Source organism: Dermacentor albipictus, chromosome 1 (assembly GCF_038994185.2).
Source record: "Dermacentor albipictus isolate Rhodes 1998 colony chromosome 1, USDA_Dalb.pri_finalv2, whole genome shotgun sequence".
Lineage (NCBI taxonomy): Eukaryota > Metazoa > Arthropoda > Arachnida > Ixodida > Ixodidae > Dermacentor > Dermacentor albipictus.
The window spans coordinates 486514872-486532401 of NC_091821.1; the positions used below are offsets into that span (position 1 = coordinate 486514872).

Here is a 17530-nt window from a genome sequence, read left to right on the forward strand (position 1 = left end):
TGCTTGTTCTTACACCAATACTCTAGACATTTATTGCTTGTCTCGATTGCTCAGACGGAAGTAGACGGAAGTTGATACTTCCGTCTACTTTAACTCCAGACTCTTCTGGAAGTTGTACATTTCGTACTGGTCTCGCTGAGTGAATCCCTTTGCATTTAATTAGGATTTGCTGAGTGGTCTCTGGACCTTTACTTATGCATGTACCATGCCTCATCTATTTACGTATATTTCCTCCGGCATCTTTTTATTCTTAGCAAATCAGCTCGAGCCTGGAATAGCAGGGTACTTTTCTTCGTGGTACAGTACGCATTTTTTTTCTAATTTTGTTTTCTCATTATTGTAAATTTACACGGACCTTTTCGCTTCCATTCCTTGCATCCAATTTGGTGTCTTCATTTCTCTCACTTTCTTGCTGACAACTCCTGGTTGTCTATCTACACTCTCAATTACCCTGTACTTGGTTGGCAACTTTCTTGACCTCTTCCTCCGTTCCGCGTCCTCGCTTTTCAGGTAGAGATACGTGTGCACCCTCCTTAAACAGGCTGCGCCATCTAGCCGTGACATCTTATGGGTTCGACGTGGCCCAGCACCGAAGAGATTTCAACAGGTTTTCCTCAACAGTGGCCCAAATTGTTGAAACAGAACTTTTTTTTTGAAGACTGGCATATGCTCAGTGGCATATATCCTGCGCCACATCCCCCCTTTATCCAAGCTCACATGAGAGAGACAGAGAGAGAGGGAGCAATAATTTTGATTCTCTGAGGAGTGACAGTCTCACGTACCCAGTGACCCATGCTGGCTGGATTCGAAACCGCATAACCGCGAAAGAGGAGTCTGGCTTCAGGAAGGGACATTCTACAATGAATGACGTGAATGTTATCAATTAGGTAATTAAAAAGTTGGAGTCAGCTTAGTATGCTGACATGATTGAAATGCAAAGGCATAATTACTTCTGTAAGTTAGGACCTTACATCAAAACTCTACTTTAATCCACCTTGCTCTAATTTGTATCAATTTTAATCCACTTTAATTCACCTTATTCCAATTTCGAGAGTGGGCCAGGCCGATTTTTTGGGTGTGCAACGGACGCCGTGGCTCTTTACAGTGGCATTTCGCAGTGCGAGCCGATGCAGGCTCAGCGCCCGGAACATGACGTCATAACTTCACATGGGTTTTGCTACCATCGAGGATAACAAAGGACATCGGATTTCTCGCTTCATAGGGCATGTACGGCTTTCGCCTTCAAAATATGAGAAGTATAATCAGCCTATCTATATAGATTTCATAAAATGTAAAAAGGCATTTGGATAAGCAGGCATGTCAGCAGGCATGGAGGCAATGCGCAATCAATGAGTAGAGGAGGAACAAGTGAATATCTTGGGAAATATCTACAAATGTTCCACAGCTACCTTTCTTCTCCACAAGTAGGAAACTACTTATCAAGAGAGGGGTCAGACAAGGAAACACAATCTCTCGAATGCTATATAATGCAAGCTTAGAAGAAGTATTGAAGCTATCAGACTGGAAAGGCATAGGAGTGAGGCTCAATAACGAATGCTAAACAAGCTTCCGCTTGCAGATGACATTCTCTTGTTCAGCAACACTGAGGATGAATTTCAACAATTGATGGAGGACCAAACCGAGAACTAGCAAGAGTCTATAGGGTTGAATATTAATTTGCGGAAGACTTATGTAATGTTTCATACTCCTGGCAAGGAAGCAATAATTCATGGTCACCCGTGAACTGTGCAAGAGTACCTCTATCTATTTGAATTACTCACAGGGAACCTGATTATGAGAACGACAACTTTTATATTGGCTTCTATTTCTTCATCTGCTTTTATTCATGTTAATTGTTCCATTCGCATCTTGACCAACGCCCAGTTGTGGGCATATGCCATGGTATGGAAGCATATGGTATGTGCTATGGAGCGGAAGGGTAGCCCCAAAGCTCAGTTCACACTTCATGGGATACGACACCGCCTCTATGCAAAAGCGCAGATGTTCGACCGTCATTGGAGAGTTATGGATTAAGCTCGTACCAGCGACTAGTTTCGTTTTCTACCACTTCCAATTCAATTTGCTTTTATTAGGATTATGAAGCTTCTTGCTGCCAAGCTGAGGACAGTAATAAAGTCGACGACGCTCGCTGATGTCGCGCGGACTAGCTTCCATCATGTATGCCAGTGGACGCGCTGTAAGCACGCTGTAAATATATTTTAAACCTCTCTTCTCCCCGTAACATTTTGGTGGAGGTTGCGGGCTCTTCCAGACGCACGACGTATTTACGCAGCGGGCGCTCCTTGCCTGTATCGTCAATGCCAGCTCAAGGCGAGAATGCTTCGGGCATGTCGCCACGCAAGCCCACCGTCGTGCTGGCACAACCACGCGACCTTTTCCGGTACGGATGACACCAACGTTGAATATTTTCTTCGACTTTACGAACGGGTTAGCGAGAGCAACCACTGAGACCATGGTGCCATACTCGCTAACCTGATATTTTACCTCGTGAGAACGGAACGCGTCTGGTTTCAGACCCACGATGACGAATTTACGAGCTTGGACTTGTGCAAACAAAAAATCACTGATATTTTTGACAGCTGGCGCTTCTGTGCCCAAAATCGCCGTCTCAACAAAGTAACAAAAAAAAACACGTGTATCCGCTACCGTGGATAGATGACGCCATGATTGTTTACATGACGAAAAATATTTCGCTTCAATAAACCTTCGACCCGGATACTGGAAGATTGCAGATTCCGACATTCACCGTAAAAAGACCGCCTTTATTACACCCGATGGCCTTTGTCAATTTAAAGTGTTGCCGTTAGGGTTAAGTATAGTCGTGACTACAGTTGAACGTATGATGGACGCTCTCCTTCACGGGTTTAAGTGGTGAATGTGCCTGTGCTACCTGCATGATGTTATTGTATTTTAACCAACGCCTACTACGCACCTCGAGCGTCTCTGGCTAATTATTTAAGTTTTCCGCAAGGCTGGGCCTCAGCTCAATTCATCAATATGTCACTTCAACCGCCAGCATCTTACTGTGCTCTCATACCTTGTCGATTCTTCCGGCATCCATCCCGATCACGACAAAGTTCGCGCCATCAAGAATTTTCCCGTGACGACTTGTGCAAACGAAGTTCGAGGCTTTGTGGGTCTCTACTAATACTTCCGCCGGTTCGTACGCAATTTCGCTAATGTTTCCTGTCCTGTCACAGAATTTCTCAAGAAGACCCGGTTTTTGTCCGGGGTCTGGAACAAGCGTCACCATTCGCTGAGTTTACAGTGCGGCTCACTTCACCATCAGTTCCAGCCCATTTTGACGTGACCGCAACAACAGAAGTTTGGACAGATCCCAGCGGTAATGGAATCGGCACTGCTCTGGCTCAGTGTCAACGACGTTGTGACCGTATTATTGGGTACGCTAGCCGTCTTCTACCCCAAGCGGAGCACAATTACTCCATTACTGAACGCGAGTGTCTTTCCCTATTTGGGTGGTGGGCAAATTTCACCCCTATTGTACAGACGACAATTCACAGTTATAACGGAAAGTCATGCCTCATGCTGGCTTTTACCCGCAAAGGATCCTTCTGGACGTCTCGGTAGTGGGCTCTGCGACTTCAAGGTTACTCATGCACAGTTGTGCATAAGAGAGGCCGATTGCACGAAGACGTTGATTGCGTGCAGCCTCATCCAGTAGTCCCACCAGTTCCTCCCGACAGATGCGAGCCTACCTGCGCGCTGTCGCTTTCTGCGTTTCGGAGATTAGCAACGCCGGGACCCGTACTTGCAAGACCTCAGTCTGCGGTTGACTTTTGAGAAACCTTAGCGTTCACTGCGTTTATTTGTGCTGCACGGTGGTGTCTTGTACCGCTACAATATGCACCCTGACGATCCTGAACGGCTGTTAGTGATGCATACATATGCGTCAATAAGTCTTCGCAGAGCTACATGACCTTCCTACCACGGCTTACACCGTAGTCTCTACGACATATAACCGCGGTCGGCATCCCTTCTCATGGCTCGGTATATATATATATATATATATATATATATATATATATATATATATATATATATATATATATATATATATATATATATATATATATATATAGTCATATAATGAGAAGCCAACAAACACTGACACCAAGTACAACATAGGGGAAATTGCATGTGCTAAATAAATGAAATAAAGTAATGATAAATTAATGGGAATTAAAGTGGATGAAAAAACAACTTGCCGCAGGTGGGAACCAAACCCACAACCTTCGCATGTCGCGTGCGATGCTCTACATCCACTTTAATTCATTCATCCACTTTAAGTCCCATTAATTTATCATGACTTTATTTCATTTATTTAGCACATGCAATTTCCCCCATGTTGTACTTGGTGTCAGTGTTTGTTGGCTTCTCATTATATGACTAATAAATATCGGGTCCCTCGGTTAACCCCCTTTCTTCTCGTTTATTACATAACGAGGTTCTCGAATCCGGCAAGATTGATGCCTTCAGGTAGCGTATGTGGGTTGATTGACCTGTTGGCTTCACCCTAAAAAAGATCACGTTCTCGTGACGCCTGCGGCAAAAAAGACGTTCCACGTCCGCCGCCAAGGCCTGTGAGTGGGGGCGCTGGCTAACACTCCCAGGGTTCTACTAGTACACATAAATACCCAAGAAAGTGGATGGGGAAACGCCGCCGCGGTAGCTCAATTGGTAGAGCATCGCACGCGACATGCGAAGGTTGTGGGTTCGGTTCCCACCTGCGGCAAGTTGTTTTTTCATCCACTTTAATTCCCATTAATTTATCATTACTTTATTTCATTTATTTAGCACATGCAATTTCCCCTATGTTGTACTTGGTGTCAGTGTTTGTTGGCTTCTCATTATATGACTAATAAATATCGGGTCCCTCGGTTTACCCCCTTTCTTCTCGTTTATATATATATATATATATATATATATATATATATATATATATATATATATATATATATATATATATATATATATATATATATAGTTAGTGGTGCTGCAATCCCAATATCGGGACGGGACTATCGCAGGGCGGCAAAAAGGACTAAGCAGTTTCACAAAACAGGCAAAACTTAAACAACGAGGAATAAGGGTGCAGGTTGAAGCACTGCAGCCAGCATAAGGAATACAACATTTGAACCAGATGTCAAACATAGAAATGTGATATGCAATAGAATAATAAACTAAAAAATGCAGTAACACACTCTGCGTGATATGTTGTGCGAACGTCAGTGGCGGCTGCAAACTTTCATTGTCTTTAAGATAATTCCAATCGGTTATAGTTAACGTTCAGTCTGCCTTTACGTCGCTTGGCGCGAACAATGGCAGCGCCACAAGGAACCTGCAGTACTTCCATCTGACCGCCTCCAAGCCCTTGATGTTACATAGGCGCCATATCTAAAGTTGGTCTTGACCTTCCTGGCCCTTTCCCGGTATCTGCCTGCGGAAATAAGATGATAGGAGTCGCTCCTGACTACACCGCTCGGTACGCAATAACTCGGGCGCTCCAGCTGCGCAACCGATGTCGCCAAGAAAGACGTCATGCATCATCACGCTGCTCCTGGACAGCTCCTCAGAGACCGGGGTCGCTATATCCTATCAAAGACTTCCTTCACTCCGGCTTGACAAAAAAACAAAAAAAAGCAAGTGAAATCACCCTGAGACCAACGGCTTCATAGAGTGTCCTAACTATGAAAGACATGCTTACTATGTATGTTTCTGCCGACCATCATGAGTGGGACGCCGCTCTGCCCATGGTGACATTCACCTATGATTCCTTCCGATATGACGCTGCGGGATTTCCCCTGTTTTATCTCTTATACGGAAGAAACCCCACGTTGCCGTTTAACACACTGCTTCCCGCCGTCATTGACACGTAATCAGAATGCGCTCGTGGCGCCGTCTTCGTAGCTGTAAAGGCGCGCCAGGTTGGAAGCCTGCGCCTCAACGTTTCGCAGGAAAAGCAACGACGCTTCTATGATGCCCGCCACCGTGGCGCCCACTTGTTCTCTGGTGATGTGGTTCTCCTTTAGACACCGTCACGGCGAGTTGGTCTGTGGCAAAGTTGATTTCGCCTGGCCCGCACCGTGTCTCTAGCCATGTGACCGAGGTTACATATGACATCACGCCTCTCGATTCCACCTTGACTCGAACTTCCACTGATGTCGTACACATTACCTGCCTCAAGCGATACAAATCGGACGATCTAGCAAGCACCGGGACGGCGCCTTTGCCGCCGCAGTTCATGATACCTAGCACTGCCAGAGACGAAGCTCAGGACAGTACCGAAGGTGACAACGCTCGCCAGTGTCAGGCGGACTGGCGCTCATCTTGGATTCCTTGTATGCCAGTGGGTTGTTGTAAATATCCTGCAAATCTATTTTAAGCCTCTGTTCTCCCCTTAACAGTATGATACATATATTTCTTAATCACATTTCATTCTGCAGTTAAGAAAACACTTCACTTCTCTTAGGTTTTCTTCGTTTTATAGCAGTAGTATTCAGTAGATAACGACAGTGGCAAACTTTCTATGTAAGTCGCCAGACGCCTAAGTGTTGAGAATGACGTTGTAAAATTTGCAGAACTATTCCTACTCGCTGTAATGATGGTTCTTGCTTACTTATGTCCACAAGCCACGAAATCTTAGCGCTTGCTCTAATCAGGTGCCTAGTACCTGCCATACTACTGGCGTGCAACCTTGCAAATTACAAGAAACGGGTGTTTCAAGAGTGACAGCGACCCTGACCTAAATTGCGGTCACAAGAGCACCACTCGCCTTTCCCCTCCGTATATTCTGTGCTCAAGGCTCGACTTTTTGTTCCACATTTTTTATTTTATTTCAGACAATCATGCGTAACACATCGCGTCTGGATATTTCTGGCTTGGTGCATGCACGACAAACAACCATTCATCGAGCACCAATTCACCAGATACTGTTGTAGGCACAACAAACGTGCACCCTTTTTTTCTTTTGGTGGTTATCTCACATGCGATTGAAACACGCCGGCAAAAATTGCGGTCCCATTAATAAAGGGCGCAATGAGCACGTACTCGAATATTCAGCAGCATTACGAACACACATACTCAAAGTCAGTGCATCCCTGTCTGGAGCAGCTAATCGCTTTTTCTACTGCGTCACGTCAAAAAGAAATATCCCGGCAACGCACACAGAAAGGCCGATTTTACTGCCTCCAGACGACGCAACCGCGTACTTTCGTTTTGAATGTGCTTCTGTTTCCCCATACCTCTCCCTCTCATATGCTAGGGGTCTTCCGACACGGCAGCGCGTGCGTGGACAAAAGCGCGCGCTGTTTTGTTACTTTTCTCCTCTTTTTGGCTAAGAGTTTCCTGACGTGTAAAAGTGAGGAACCGTTTCGGCGCATTAGGGCTGCACAAGGCAGGATGGCTCGTTTTGCTGCATCTGACGACAGCATCGGCGTTGCGCGTAAAGAACGCAGAAAACACGCGGAGGCAAACAAGGGAAAAACTAAGCAGACGGGAGTTTTGCGTGCGTTCTGGGCATTCGGGAACAAGGTCTTCCGTTTCGGCTATTAACATGTTGCGCACTGCCGACGCATTTAGGCACGTCGAGCAGAGCGACACAAAAAAACGTTGCGGGACCTGGTACAACGGATCTGTCCTCTCAGGTACACCATGTGACGTCAGAAAATGAGAGGGAAAGAGAAGTTTTGGCGTTCCTTTCTTCCGCGCTTTATAAGCTTGTGGGCCAGTGCTGGCGCTCAACGCACGTGTTAAACTCGGACGTTGTGGCAGTGAACAAGTGGTGACGCTTAGTGTGACTGCAAACGGATACATCTTTTCAGCGGTTTCCAACAGACATCGTCGAAGCAGCCTACTAGGGAGTGTTCTCACAAGATGCTGCGAAAGGTAATCTAAGACTGCGTTTTTAGGTGGCAAAGTGTATGGGAGAAATCGTCCTTCCCTTTATGGCATAAAAGCGTAGCGCTGAATTAGTCTCACGAGCTCCCTAGGGCTTCTAGTCCTTTACTTCCAATAGCGGCATCTCTGGAACTTTCAGCAGCTGCTTGAAGTTGCACCAACTGCTGATTTCGTATAACCAATACTATTGTGACTTTCGCCTTAAATTACACATGCCGCGGAACAGCAACAACAACAAATGAATGGCTTCAGTCAATTTCGCTGTGCGCTGTATTGCCCTCGGAGACAGCGCCATATGAATTTTATCGTGAAGCATCTTTGTCTGATTGACTGGAAGAGAAATGAGGCGCGCCATTTCGCATGAGCAATCTGTTTAAAAGTAGGATTGTGCTCTAATCCATAACTTTGAACATTTAAAACCATATTTGTCAAAGTGCCTGTAACGGTGTTACGAAGATATCTAATGTATTCTATCTTCCTAAGCAAACAGAAAGCCGAGAGTTTAACTTCAAAAACTGTCAGCTTGGCTATTGCGAGCAGATGAGGAGGAAAGAGAACAGCAAGGAAATAAAATAAAAAAAAACATGAATACATCAATGGGCTTGTGGGTGCTCATACTAGGAGGTTTGCAGCAATGTTCGCAGTACTTTCCGTAGTTTCTATGTTTAGATAAAAACACGTCAGCGTATTCAAAGGCACTCGGGTTCAGGTCTTATGCGAACAAGTTTCAAGATTGTGCCTTTGTGAAGGGATAGTAGTTGTGTTCCTTCAGCCTGGCAGAGAGCCCTGGTAATCAGTGAACAAAAAACTTAAGAGTAAGTCGTGAACTCGTCCTTTATTTTTGCATGGCATTACCAGAGCTATGGAGTCACAAGTATTGTTTCTGGCATGTACCACCGCAGAGATGAACACGGCCACCGGGTGATGGAGCACACTATAAGGGAATTTTACCTGTAGTAGTGTTCTTCTGTGTCGTATAACTAACCCCCTTACACCCACAGAAAAGGGCTTCTGAGTGAAGTAACACACCCATATAAATGGCCTAATTTCTAATATTGCATCCTTTTGCACAGGGGATGCTTTGGCGAAGTGCACTCAGCGTTTCCTTTTTTTTAGCGATTTGTCTTATTCTATCACTACCTTGGTCATCGGCATCCCCGCTAAAGCAATACCAAAGGGATTCCCGAGTCATTTATAAATAAAGAAATGCAGCGAAAAAAGTAACCGCAGCACTGCACCGGGATTTCCAGTTTGCACCTTCAGGTTACGAGTTGGAAGTATTACCTCACGGCCACTTCGTCGACGCTACCGTACAGAATAATACAGTACCTAAAGAGTGCAGCGGCACCCCTGGCTGTAGTATTAGGCGGAGGCCACGTCCTTTAGTGCAGCTATAGGCCAGCACCAAGGTGAAATAGATCAAACGACGCTATCAGTAAAAGAAAGCAGGACAAAATAATTGACTCCCCAATTTACCACCAGGGCATACCACCTCCGCGATAAATGTGTTCTTTGTGGCATCAGGTTGTTCCACATGTACTCGGGAATGGTTATGCTCACTGATACTACATGAATAGGTGCAACACTTACGGCGCCGGCGCCAATGCTGCACTAGAAAAATGTGCCTGAATTACCACGATTGGATAATGTGTTGTGCTTCGCTGACATTTGGCAGGTGATCGATCAAACAGAACAGAGTTTATACAATGGGAAGCCGATGGTAGCCAGCGAAGCCAGTAGCAAAAAAAAAAGCTGGAGAGGAAATGAAAGAACAATTTGGTCTCAGTGCCAGTAGTGACTGCATTTACGTACATGAAGTAGCATAATCTCAATGTCAAATTTTATAAGGCGTGTTCGTCACATAAAACACACCTCTAGCACCCTAAATTTACTGAAACAGAACTAAGGGTGTTCTGCTAATGAGTGCACCCGTTTTCAATGTTACCACTCACAGTAAGGATGCAAAAATTGGGTTTCTGAGATCCAATACACCCTAGAGAGAGTTATTTTCCTGAATGTTTAGGAACACTGAAAACTTCTAACGCCGCTGAAAATGCTTGTAGCGCTTTGCAATAAAGACTTCCAAATTATCAGTCGAAAGGGTCTGGGACCAACCAAACATTGAACCAAGACATCGCTCAGGGCTAAAACTTTGATAATCACTGCTTTACCGAACAGAAGATGATATGCCAAATGATTTCAGTTAATATTTCACTTTCACCTATATTAGATGGCAACCTCCTTCATGAAAGCGTACAGAAGTGTAGCTTTTGACATGACGGCCGAACGGACCTAAGTGCTTTTGTGTTGTTGCCGAAAACATCTTTTGTACTTGAACATATTATGTTGAATAATTGTGCTGCTTCTTGCGTACAAAGCAATTTGGCAAGTCTTGGCTTTTTGAATTTCCTTTTTTTGCAGATTGTTAGCGTGTTTCGCCGAACTTGTGATGAAGCAATCAAGTCGCATGTATATTGTAGTTGACGAGTGCCCCACTAGCAGCTGAGCGGACAGCCAGTGCCGACAATGTCTTTGTCACTGTTAACTGCCCTGAAGGTTGCAGGAAGCATTGACGTTCTGCCTTAGGCACTGAATCATGTGGCAAATGAAGTGAGCACCGATATGTCATTCAACGAACGGCTTATTCAGGAGTACAATTCAGAGCATCCCTTGCTGACAGTTGTGCGCGCGCATCAGATGGCGTGAGCGACAAGCATAGTACACAGAAATTGTGCTACTCGGGAGGGTCTAGGATTCAACATGAGTAATAAATTTCCAAGCGATTAGCAAAACAGAAAGCTCGTGGCATAACCAATGGGACTGGAACAATATTTCGCAAATGTTTTCATGGCACCTTCCGCTGAACTTTGACCGCTCAGGAAAGAAAAGGAAAAGAAATGACGAGAAAGAAAAGAACACGGGTGGCGGCGCTAGTAGGCACGACATGTCGGTAGTGTAGTGCTTTTCAAAATTATTTCCTGTCCATCTAGCGTTAGTAAAATATATCTCAACTCTCGAAGACGCACCAGCTATTCCAACTTTCCTCTCTTTTCTTGAGTGCACGTCACACTTTTTATGAATAGTGCTTATGCAAAGAAAAAAAAACAGACACTGAAATCGCACCGAGTTTTGAGGACAGCGCGCCACAATTGGCGCATTCTAGCAGCACTGCGCGTGTTGAACAGCGATGAGCAACTCCGGACTGTCTTATGTAACTATGCTGCAGCATAATGCTAAACATTTCGTAGATTGGTAGAGAGATGAAGCCAGGAATATGTGACGACAGATATTGTATACTAGCCGGACGAGCAATTACTCACGGATTTTACTCCTGTAAGGAAAGCCACATTTGGAGAGAGATTTATGGTTTTTCATATGACGTGCGGCACCAACAATAACGTGGGAACATTAAAAATTATGTCCAATAACAAACGGTAACCCTGTTCGAAATCCGCGCGCTATATGTCGTAGACGTTCCTGAATCTTGGAGTCTGAGGCTACAATAGGTGACGCGTTTATAACCAGTCCCCCTGTAGAATAAATAGCAAAGTGGCGCCTTCCGCTTTCATTTAAGAATCGGAGGAAATTTCACGCACCGGAACAGAACCATGCGATGCTTTTTTTGTCGGCGCGAACTGCGTTGCGATCACAATATAAATGTGCAGATTCTCCTGGTCTGTCTCGCTGCCGGAGCCTACGCTGTCAACGGTTACGGCCGGCCGGACCTTAGCGATCTGGATGACTTCGATGGTCCTGTGACTCCCACTACACCGGCGGCCCCTACTGGCACAGGGACCCCAGCTACATTGTCTACACCTACTTCGACGGCTCGGCCTGTAGCTCCTGTGTCTACTGCGCGACCTGTAGTTCCCGGTGTTACACAGCGCCCGCTGCGGCCTGTGGTCCGTCCGGCAGGAGTACCATTCTCTCCAGGGAGACGCCCCGCAATATTCGCGCCCGGAGCTGGTGGTTTCCTACCATCCGGATCGCCGGGTGGAGTAAGTATCATTATTAACGAATGTGAAATGTTTCAATGAGGCATTTAGCAATCGAGTCGTTATCTTTGATACAACTCTGAAAAATGTGAAAATAAAAGATTCGATACAACGAAACTAAAGCGCACAAGCAAGTAAGCTCAGAAATATATCAAATATATTGAAGTGCGTCGGCGATTTTCTTTGCGCCGTTGCGTATACAAAATCTAAAACCAGTGGTTGAAGCTGTGTTGTCCACCACGCTTCTTTGTGGACAACACTTTCCGATTAAAACGCGTCTTAAAACTCATCCTTTGCTGTTACTTACCCGCAAAACTTAGCTATGGTAACAGTACTGCAGCCCGCGTGTGATGTTGATAGGCAACAAGGGTTTCTTCCTTACCAAAAAATGTGAAATCAGGGTCTGCGTTACTACACATAATAAAATGCGTGTTTGAGTGTCCCTTTACAAATATTACACTCACAGGCGCTAGACGCTCATGTTGACAATTCCCGTGTTCGTTTCCCCAGGATACCCTGGGGAAACGAAGAAAAGATTTATGCAAAATTAATCTAATTCAACAAAATATGACGTATCAGCCAGAACAAAGAGCTACTATTCATGTTCTAACATTTTCTTCAAATAAATACGGCATCATCTCAGGACCCAGTGCAATTACTAATTGAGAATATGTAAATATTTTGTTCAGAACAACCTTCACTTACTGGTAAGCAGAATCAAAATGAAGATAGTGTAAATTGTCAGGAGGACATTATCGTACTTCTTTCTTTCTACCGCAGGAGTGGAAGCCGTACAGTTTCGGTTATGACACCACCGACGAATTCGGAACGCGACTCTTCCACAACGAGCAGTCCGACAACAAGAACGCCAAGACCGGTACTTACGGCTACCGCGACGTCAATGGCATCTTCCGCACAGTGTCATATGTGGCTGACGCTGATGGATACCGGGCTACCATCGACACCAACGAGCCTGGAACAGCCCCTGGCGCCAGCGCTGACGCCGTATTCAACGCCAATCCTGTGGCCGCACCACCCACCACTCCTCGGCCTGGAGGCTACACTAGGCCTCTATACAGTGGTCCAGCATTCACTCGTCCTGCATACACTCGTCCTGCAGCTCCATTCAACGTTCGCGGCCCTGGAGGCTACATGGGTGGCTACGCTGGTGGATATGGTGGCGTATTTGGAAGCCCCTACGGCGCCGGGTCCGGTGGCCGGTATGGTAGCGCCTTTGGCGGTGGTTACACCGGGGGTTATGGCAGTGGGTACGGCGGTGGGTATGGTTCTGGGTACGGAGGTGGATACACAGGCGGGGATGCTCGCGGTAGCGCTAGCGTATATCCTGGCAGATATGGTGCAGGATACGGAGGCGGTAATAGCGGATCATACCTTGGGGCCACTAGTCCCGGATTCGGCAATGGAGGAGCTGGATATGGTGGTAGCTACGGCGGAGCTGGATATAGACCTGGCTATGGTGGTAGCTACGGCGGAGCTAGATATGGAGCTGGCTACGGTGCTAGCTACGGCGGAGCTGGAAATAGAGCTGGCTATGGTGGTAGCTACGGCGGAGCTAGATATGGAGCTGGCTACGGTGCTAGCTACGGCGGAGCTGGAAATGGAGCTGGCTATGGTGCTAGCTACGGCGGAGCTGGAAATAGAGCTGGCTATGGTGGTGGCTACGGCGGAGCTGGATATGGAGCTGGCTATGGTGCTAGCTACGGCAGAGCTGGAAATAGAGCTGGCTATGGTGGTGGCTACGGCGGAGCTGGAAATAGAGCTGGCTATGGTGGTAGCTACGGTGGAGCTGGATATGGAGCTGGCTACGGTGCTAGCTACCGCGGAGCTGGATATGGAGCTGGCTGGTAGTGGGCTGGCTGGTAGTGGTAGCTGGCTGTTAGGCGAAGGTAGTGCCCATCATGGAGGTTCCTTCGGAGCCGGGTATAGAGGTGGATACGCTTCTTCAGCAGCCTTCCCAGCTGGACTACATGGACAACGTGGTTATCATGGACATTCCGGACACCATGGATTTGGAGGTGGTTTCAAAGCAGCATCTGCTTAGGAGGTGCCGAACTGTGGTATGATATGACCTAGGGAACCAGGACCGCAAAGACAAACTAGACTCAATGACAGAGAGAGCCGTAGGGAAGATGTTAGAGCCGTTGTTATACAGTCGTCTACTGAGACGAATGTTGTATTATCATCAGCCTGTTTATGCCCACAGTGGGACAGCGGTTTCTCTCCGAGCTTTCCAGGTTATCCGTGATCTGAAACCTGACTCGATTCTCTATATGCGACTTTCGGGACTCTTCGTAGAATTTTCCTTTCACGCATTCTCGTTTAAAGCACTCTTAGTGCGATAATAACCACCGGCTATCGTTATTTACAAAGTGTTCATATCCACTTGTTTTTCGTGATCTCGAACGCAAGGCCTGGTGCCTATGACCGCCGTCGAATTCACATTAGGTCCAGATTTACTACGTTACGTTTTTTTATGCTTCGTTCCATTATGCTGCCCCTAGCTTTCTCTCAGGTATCTTGATTTTATGTAAATTACCTCTGGCTTATTACTGCGACAACGCGTTCTGCAATTTTTGGCAAAAAAAAAATAATGATAAGCTGTCATTCATAACTTTAGGCAACGAAAAATCATATTTAGTCTACCAATAAGGGGAGTAAGAAGAAACATTAAAATAGTATCGGGAATGCGCCATGGCAGTTTTCTACCGTGTTTCGTTATCCTGTGGTCGCTGCTACATCGGGCTGACAGGGTGCTGTGTCAAAGACCGCCTAGGAGAGCTCGCCAATCTGATGCGCGGGCCCACAGGCAACCACATGGAAAATCGTTGATTCATTTCTGGTCGGGCTCTTGCTAACTAGTAAGGCTCTTACACCATCAATAAATAGTGTACTCTAAACATGACAGCTACATGATCTAGTAGTGCCGAGATTCAAGCGCAATGTTCCATTTTTTTCAATGAAACTCTCGGTGTTTGCATAGTCCAATTAGCTTGATTAGGCCGGAACACCAGAATGGGCATTAATATTGATTTTTTGAAACAGTTATAGGGTGAGAGGGGCATTGAGTATGGTGCTGCATACCTGTTTCATTAGGTTACGCATTCCGCTCGAAAGATGCCTGGAGCGCCTTGCCTCAGTAAAGTAAGACCCCCCCCCATTACAGGGTTAAATATATAATATTAATACTTGACAGAGAACATAACGGACGCTTAATGCTATGAGGTCTGAACTTACTGCTGGTGAAACTCTCAAGAGTTGATGTTGATACCAAACTATGGTTAAGACAACAACAAGTATAAGTCACGGCACGCTGTGCACAGGTTTCAGTTCTCGCAGGATAATAAAGAGCACCAGGGCAGCTTGATTTGCGAGACCATACCTGATGGAAAAGTTGCCTAAAGTATTCGACGATTTACTGAAAGTATGTGATCAGGAAGTAAAATACCACTGCCTTTTGCGTTTATATATTGCTAGCTCTAAAACGTTTATATAAAAATACGTTCTTTGTACTGCTCTTGTCAGATTTCTTTAGAAGTTGCGTCATCAACACCACTGTCCAATTTGGAAAAAGGTGATACACGAATAAAGCTTATCGATGCGAAAGCGTCTAGTGATTCACTGGGCGACAAAGCGGGCGTCCGGCGTCTGTAGCAAAATTCCAATTGACTGCGATGCCTCGACGCAACAGAGCGGTCCTAAGAGAACACATGCTGCCGCGGTATTGCGTGGCGGGGGGGCATCGCCGCAGCGCCATGTAACCCTTGCTCTAGTTCGCGGCACTTGTCGCCTTGTTACTGCACTGGTATCGTATGCAGACGGCATTAGACAACAAGAAAAAAAGTTAATTTTGATTTTTCCACACCAATTATATTCTGGTGTTGCTTGAGGGCCTTTACGCAGGGCGTACACTCCTAATGATGTCGTATTATAGAAGCAACGATAAAATAAATAAATTACAAATCCTCATTAAGAAGCAAGCATGCCGGTATCATACCCTGGTGAAGAAAAAGTTTGATGTGGATGGTGAACTCGAATTCAGTATCTAGTAACTGCGTGCAGGCGTCTGTATCGCGAATATGTCTTAAATCGAGGCCATAGCTGCTAGGGTGAAGCTTCAACTATTCAGCATTTTCATCTATAGTGCATGAGCCTAATACACAAAAGCAATGATTTCGATTTACTGAGTTTGTAAGTTTGGCAAAACTATCTTTTCCCTAATGCGGAAGACAAGCATTATTTTCCTGGTCGAACACTTAGCAGATACTTAGAGGCCTTTTTTCCCGGAGATACTTTCTCGGCAGCCTATGTTAGATGACAACGGCAGCTTTTGTTGTTCTATGCATTTTCTCGAAATAAAATGACTTGAAAACTGCATGTGCTTTCTTGTTGTTGTTGTTGGTCAAAAAGTGATATTTTTCTCTAAGAAAGAATTTTCAAATTCTTGAAGACTATTCCTGTTCCTCAAAACAACACAGTCTACCACCTTGCAAGCAAGTTTCGGCAATCCCTTCTGGAAATCAGAGATTTCCTTTAAGTTTAGTTTGATCAAGAAATGCTGCTTGAGAAAAGTGCCTTTAAAGAATGCAATACATCGTATTCCTATTTCTGGACAATATTTCTCAATGAAAGGCTTGCCTATGTTGCATGGGTCCTGCGCTCTTATTCATTCTAGTGCTTTTCAAAAGAAATAACTTAACCCTCAAACACTCAAATATACGGCGCCGCAAACAGGCCCCATATGTTATCAACACAGTATATTTACGCTGGCGTATGTATACATGAAAACCGCGGCAACATTTCAACGTTCTCGTTTTCAGAAATTGCTGCCACCCTCCGCGGATACGACATATTTTTATTGTTTTATTGCTATAGCAGTTATATGGACAATCGAAGTGAATTTCCGTCCTAGCAGACGGCATTGCCCTGAGGCTTCACTGATATATAACTACATATATGCTATATGTCATGCTATAGGAGATGCTACATTTGTGGGTTATATCGCGACACTATCTAATCACTAAAGTTGCTCACATTAGGTCTTACATTCTCGACAAAACTATACTTCAGATTTTTTTAGAATAAAAGCCCTCGAAGGAATTTCATGAAACATAACACTGACAGGGCATACTCTTCATGCGAAATCTTCTCAGACTGCTACATATTAATATTCGCATAGTGTATCAAACCTCAAGCCCGAATGTGAAGTAATTTTACTACCACGGCTTTCATTTCGTTAGGGTTCACTGCCTCCGAGATTGGTCCACGAAAGAGGTTTGAAACATATGCGATGCGGAAGAGATGTCGTCAATCCCAAAGAAAGACATTGTCTTTAATAAGTGAAAATGAATGAAATTATCGGAAAGTGTCCTAGTAGAAGAGCTCGATACTCCAATCATTAGGCCACGCGCGTGCCACAGTAAACAGAATGAACCATTACAATTTCCCGCGTGCAACCTAGCGATTGAGAAGCTTTGCCCGTTTTATGAACACTGCACACGATTTCTTCACCGTCGTCAATAATTCGACATAAAACACACTGATGCCTTTAGTTGAAATGTGTTTTCTGAAGAACATTA

At 45.3% G+C, this 17530-nt stretch overlaps 1 protein-coding gene across 1 annotated transcript; it reads left to right on the forward strand.

Moving 5' to 3' along the window:
* Window positions 1-7805: 7805 nt before the first annotated feature.
* On the forward strand, window positions 7806-16291 carry LOC135912169 (uncharacterized PE-PGRS family protein PE_PGRS20-like). Its single transcript, XM_065444553.1, has 3 exons — window positions 7806-7926; window positions 11604-11936; window positions 12714-16291. The coding sequence occupies exons 1-3, from the start codon at window positions 7915-7917 to the stop codon at window positions 13800-13802; spliced, it is 1434 nt and encodes a 477-aa protein (XP_065300625.1). The 5' UTR covers window positions 7806-7914; the 3' UTR covers window positions 13803-16291.
* Window positions 16292-17530: the final 1239 nt, after the last annotated feature.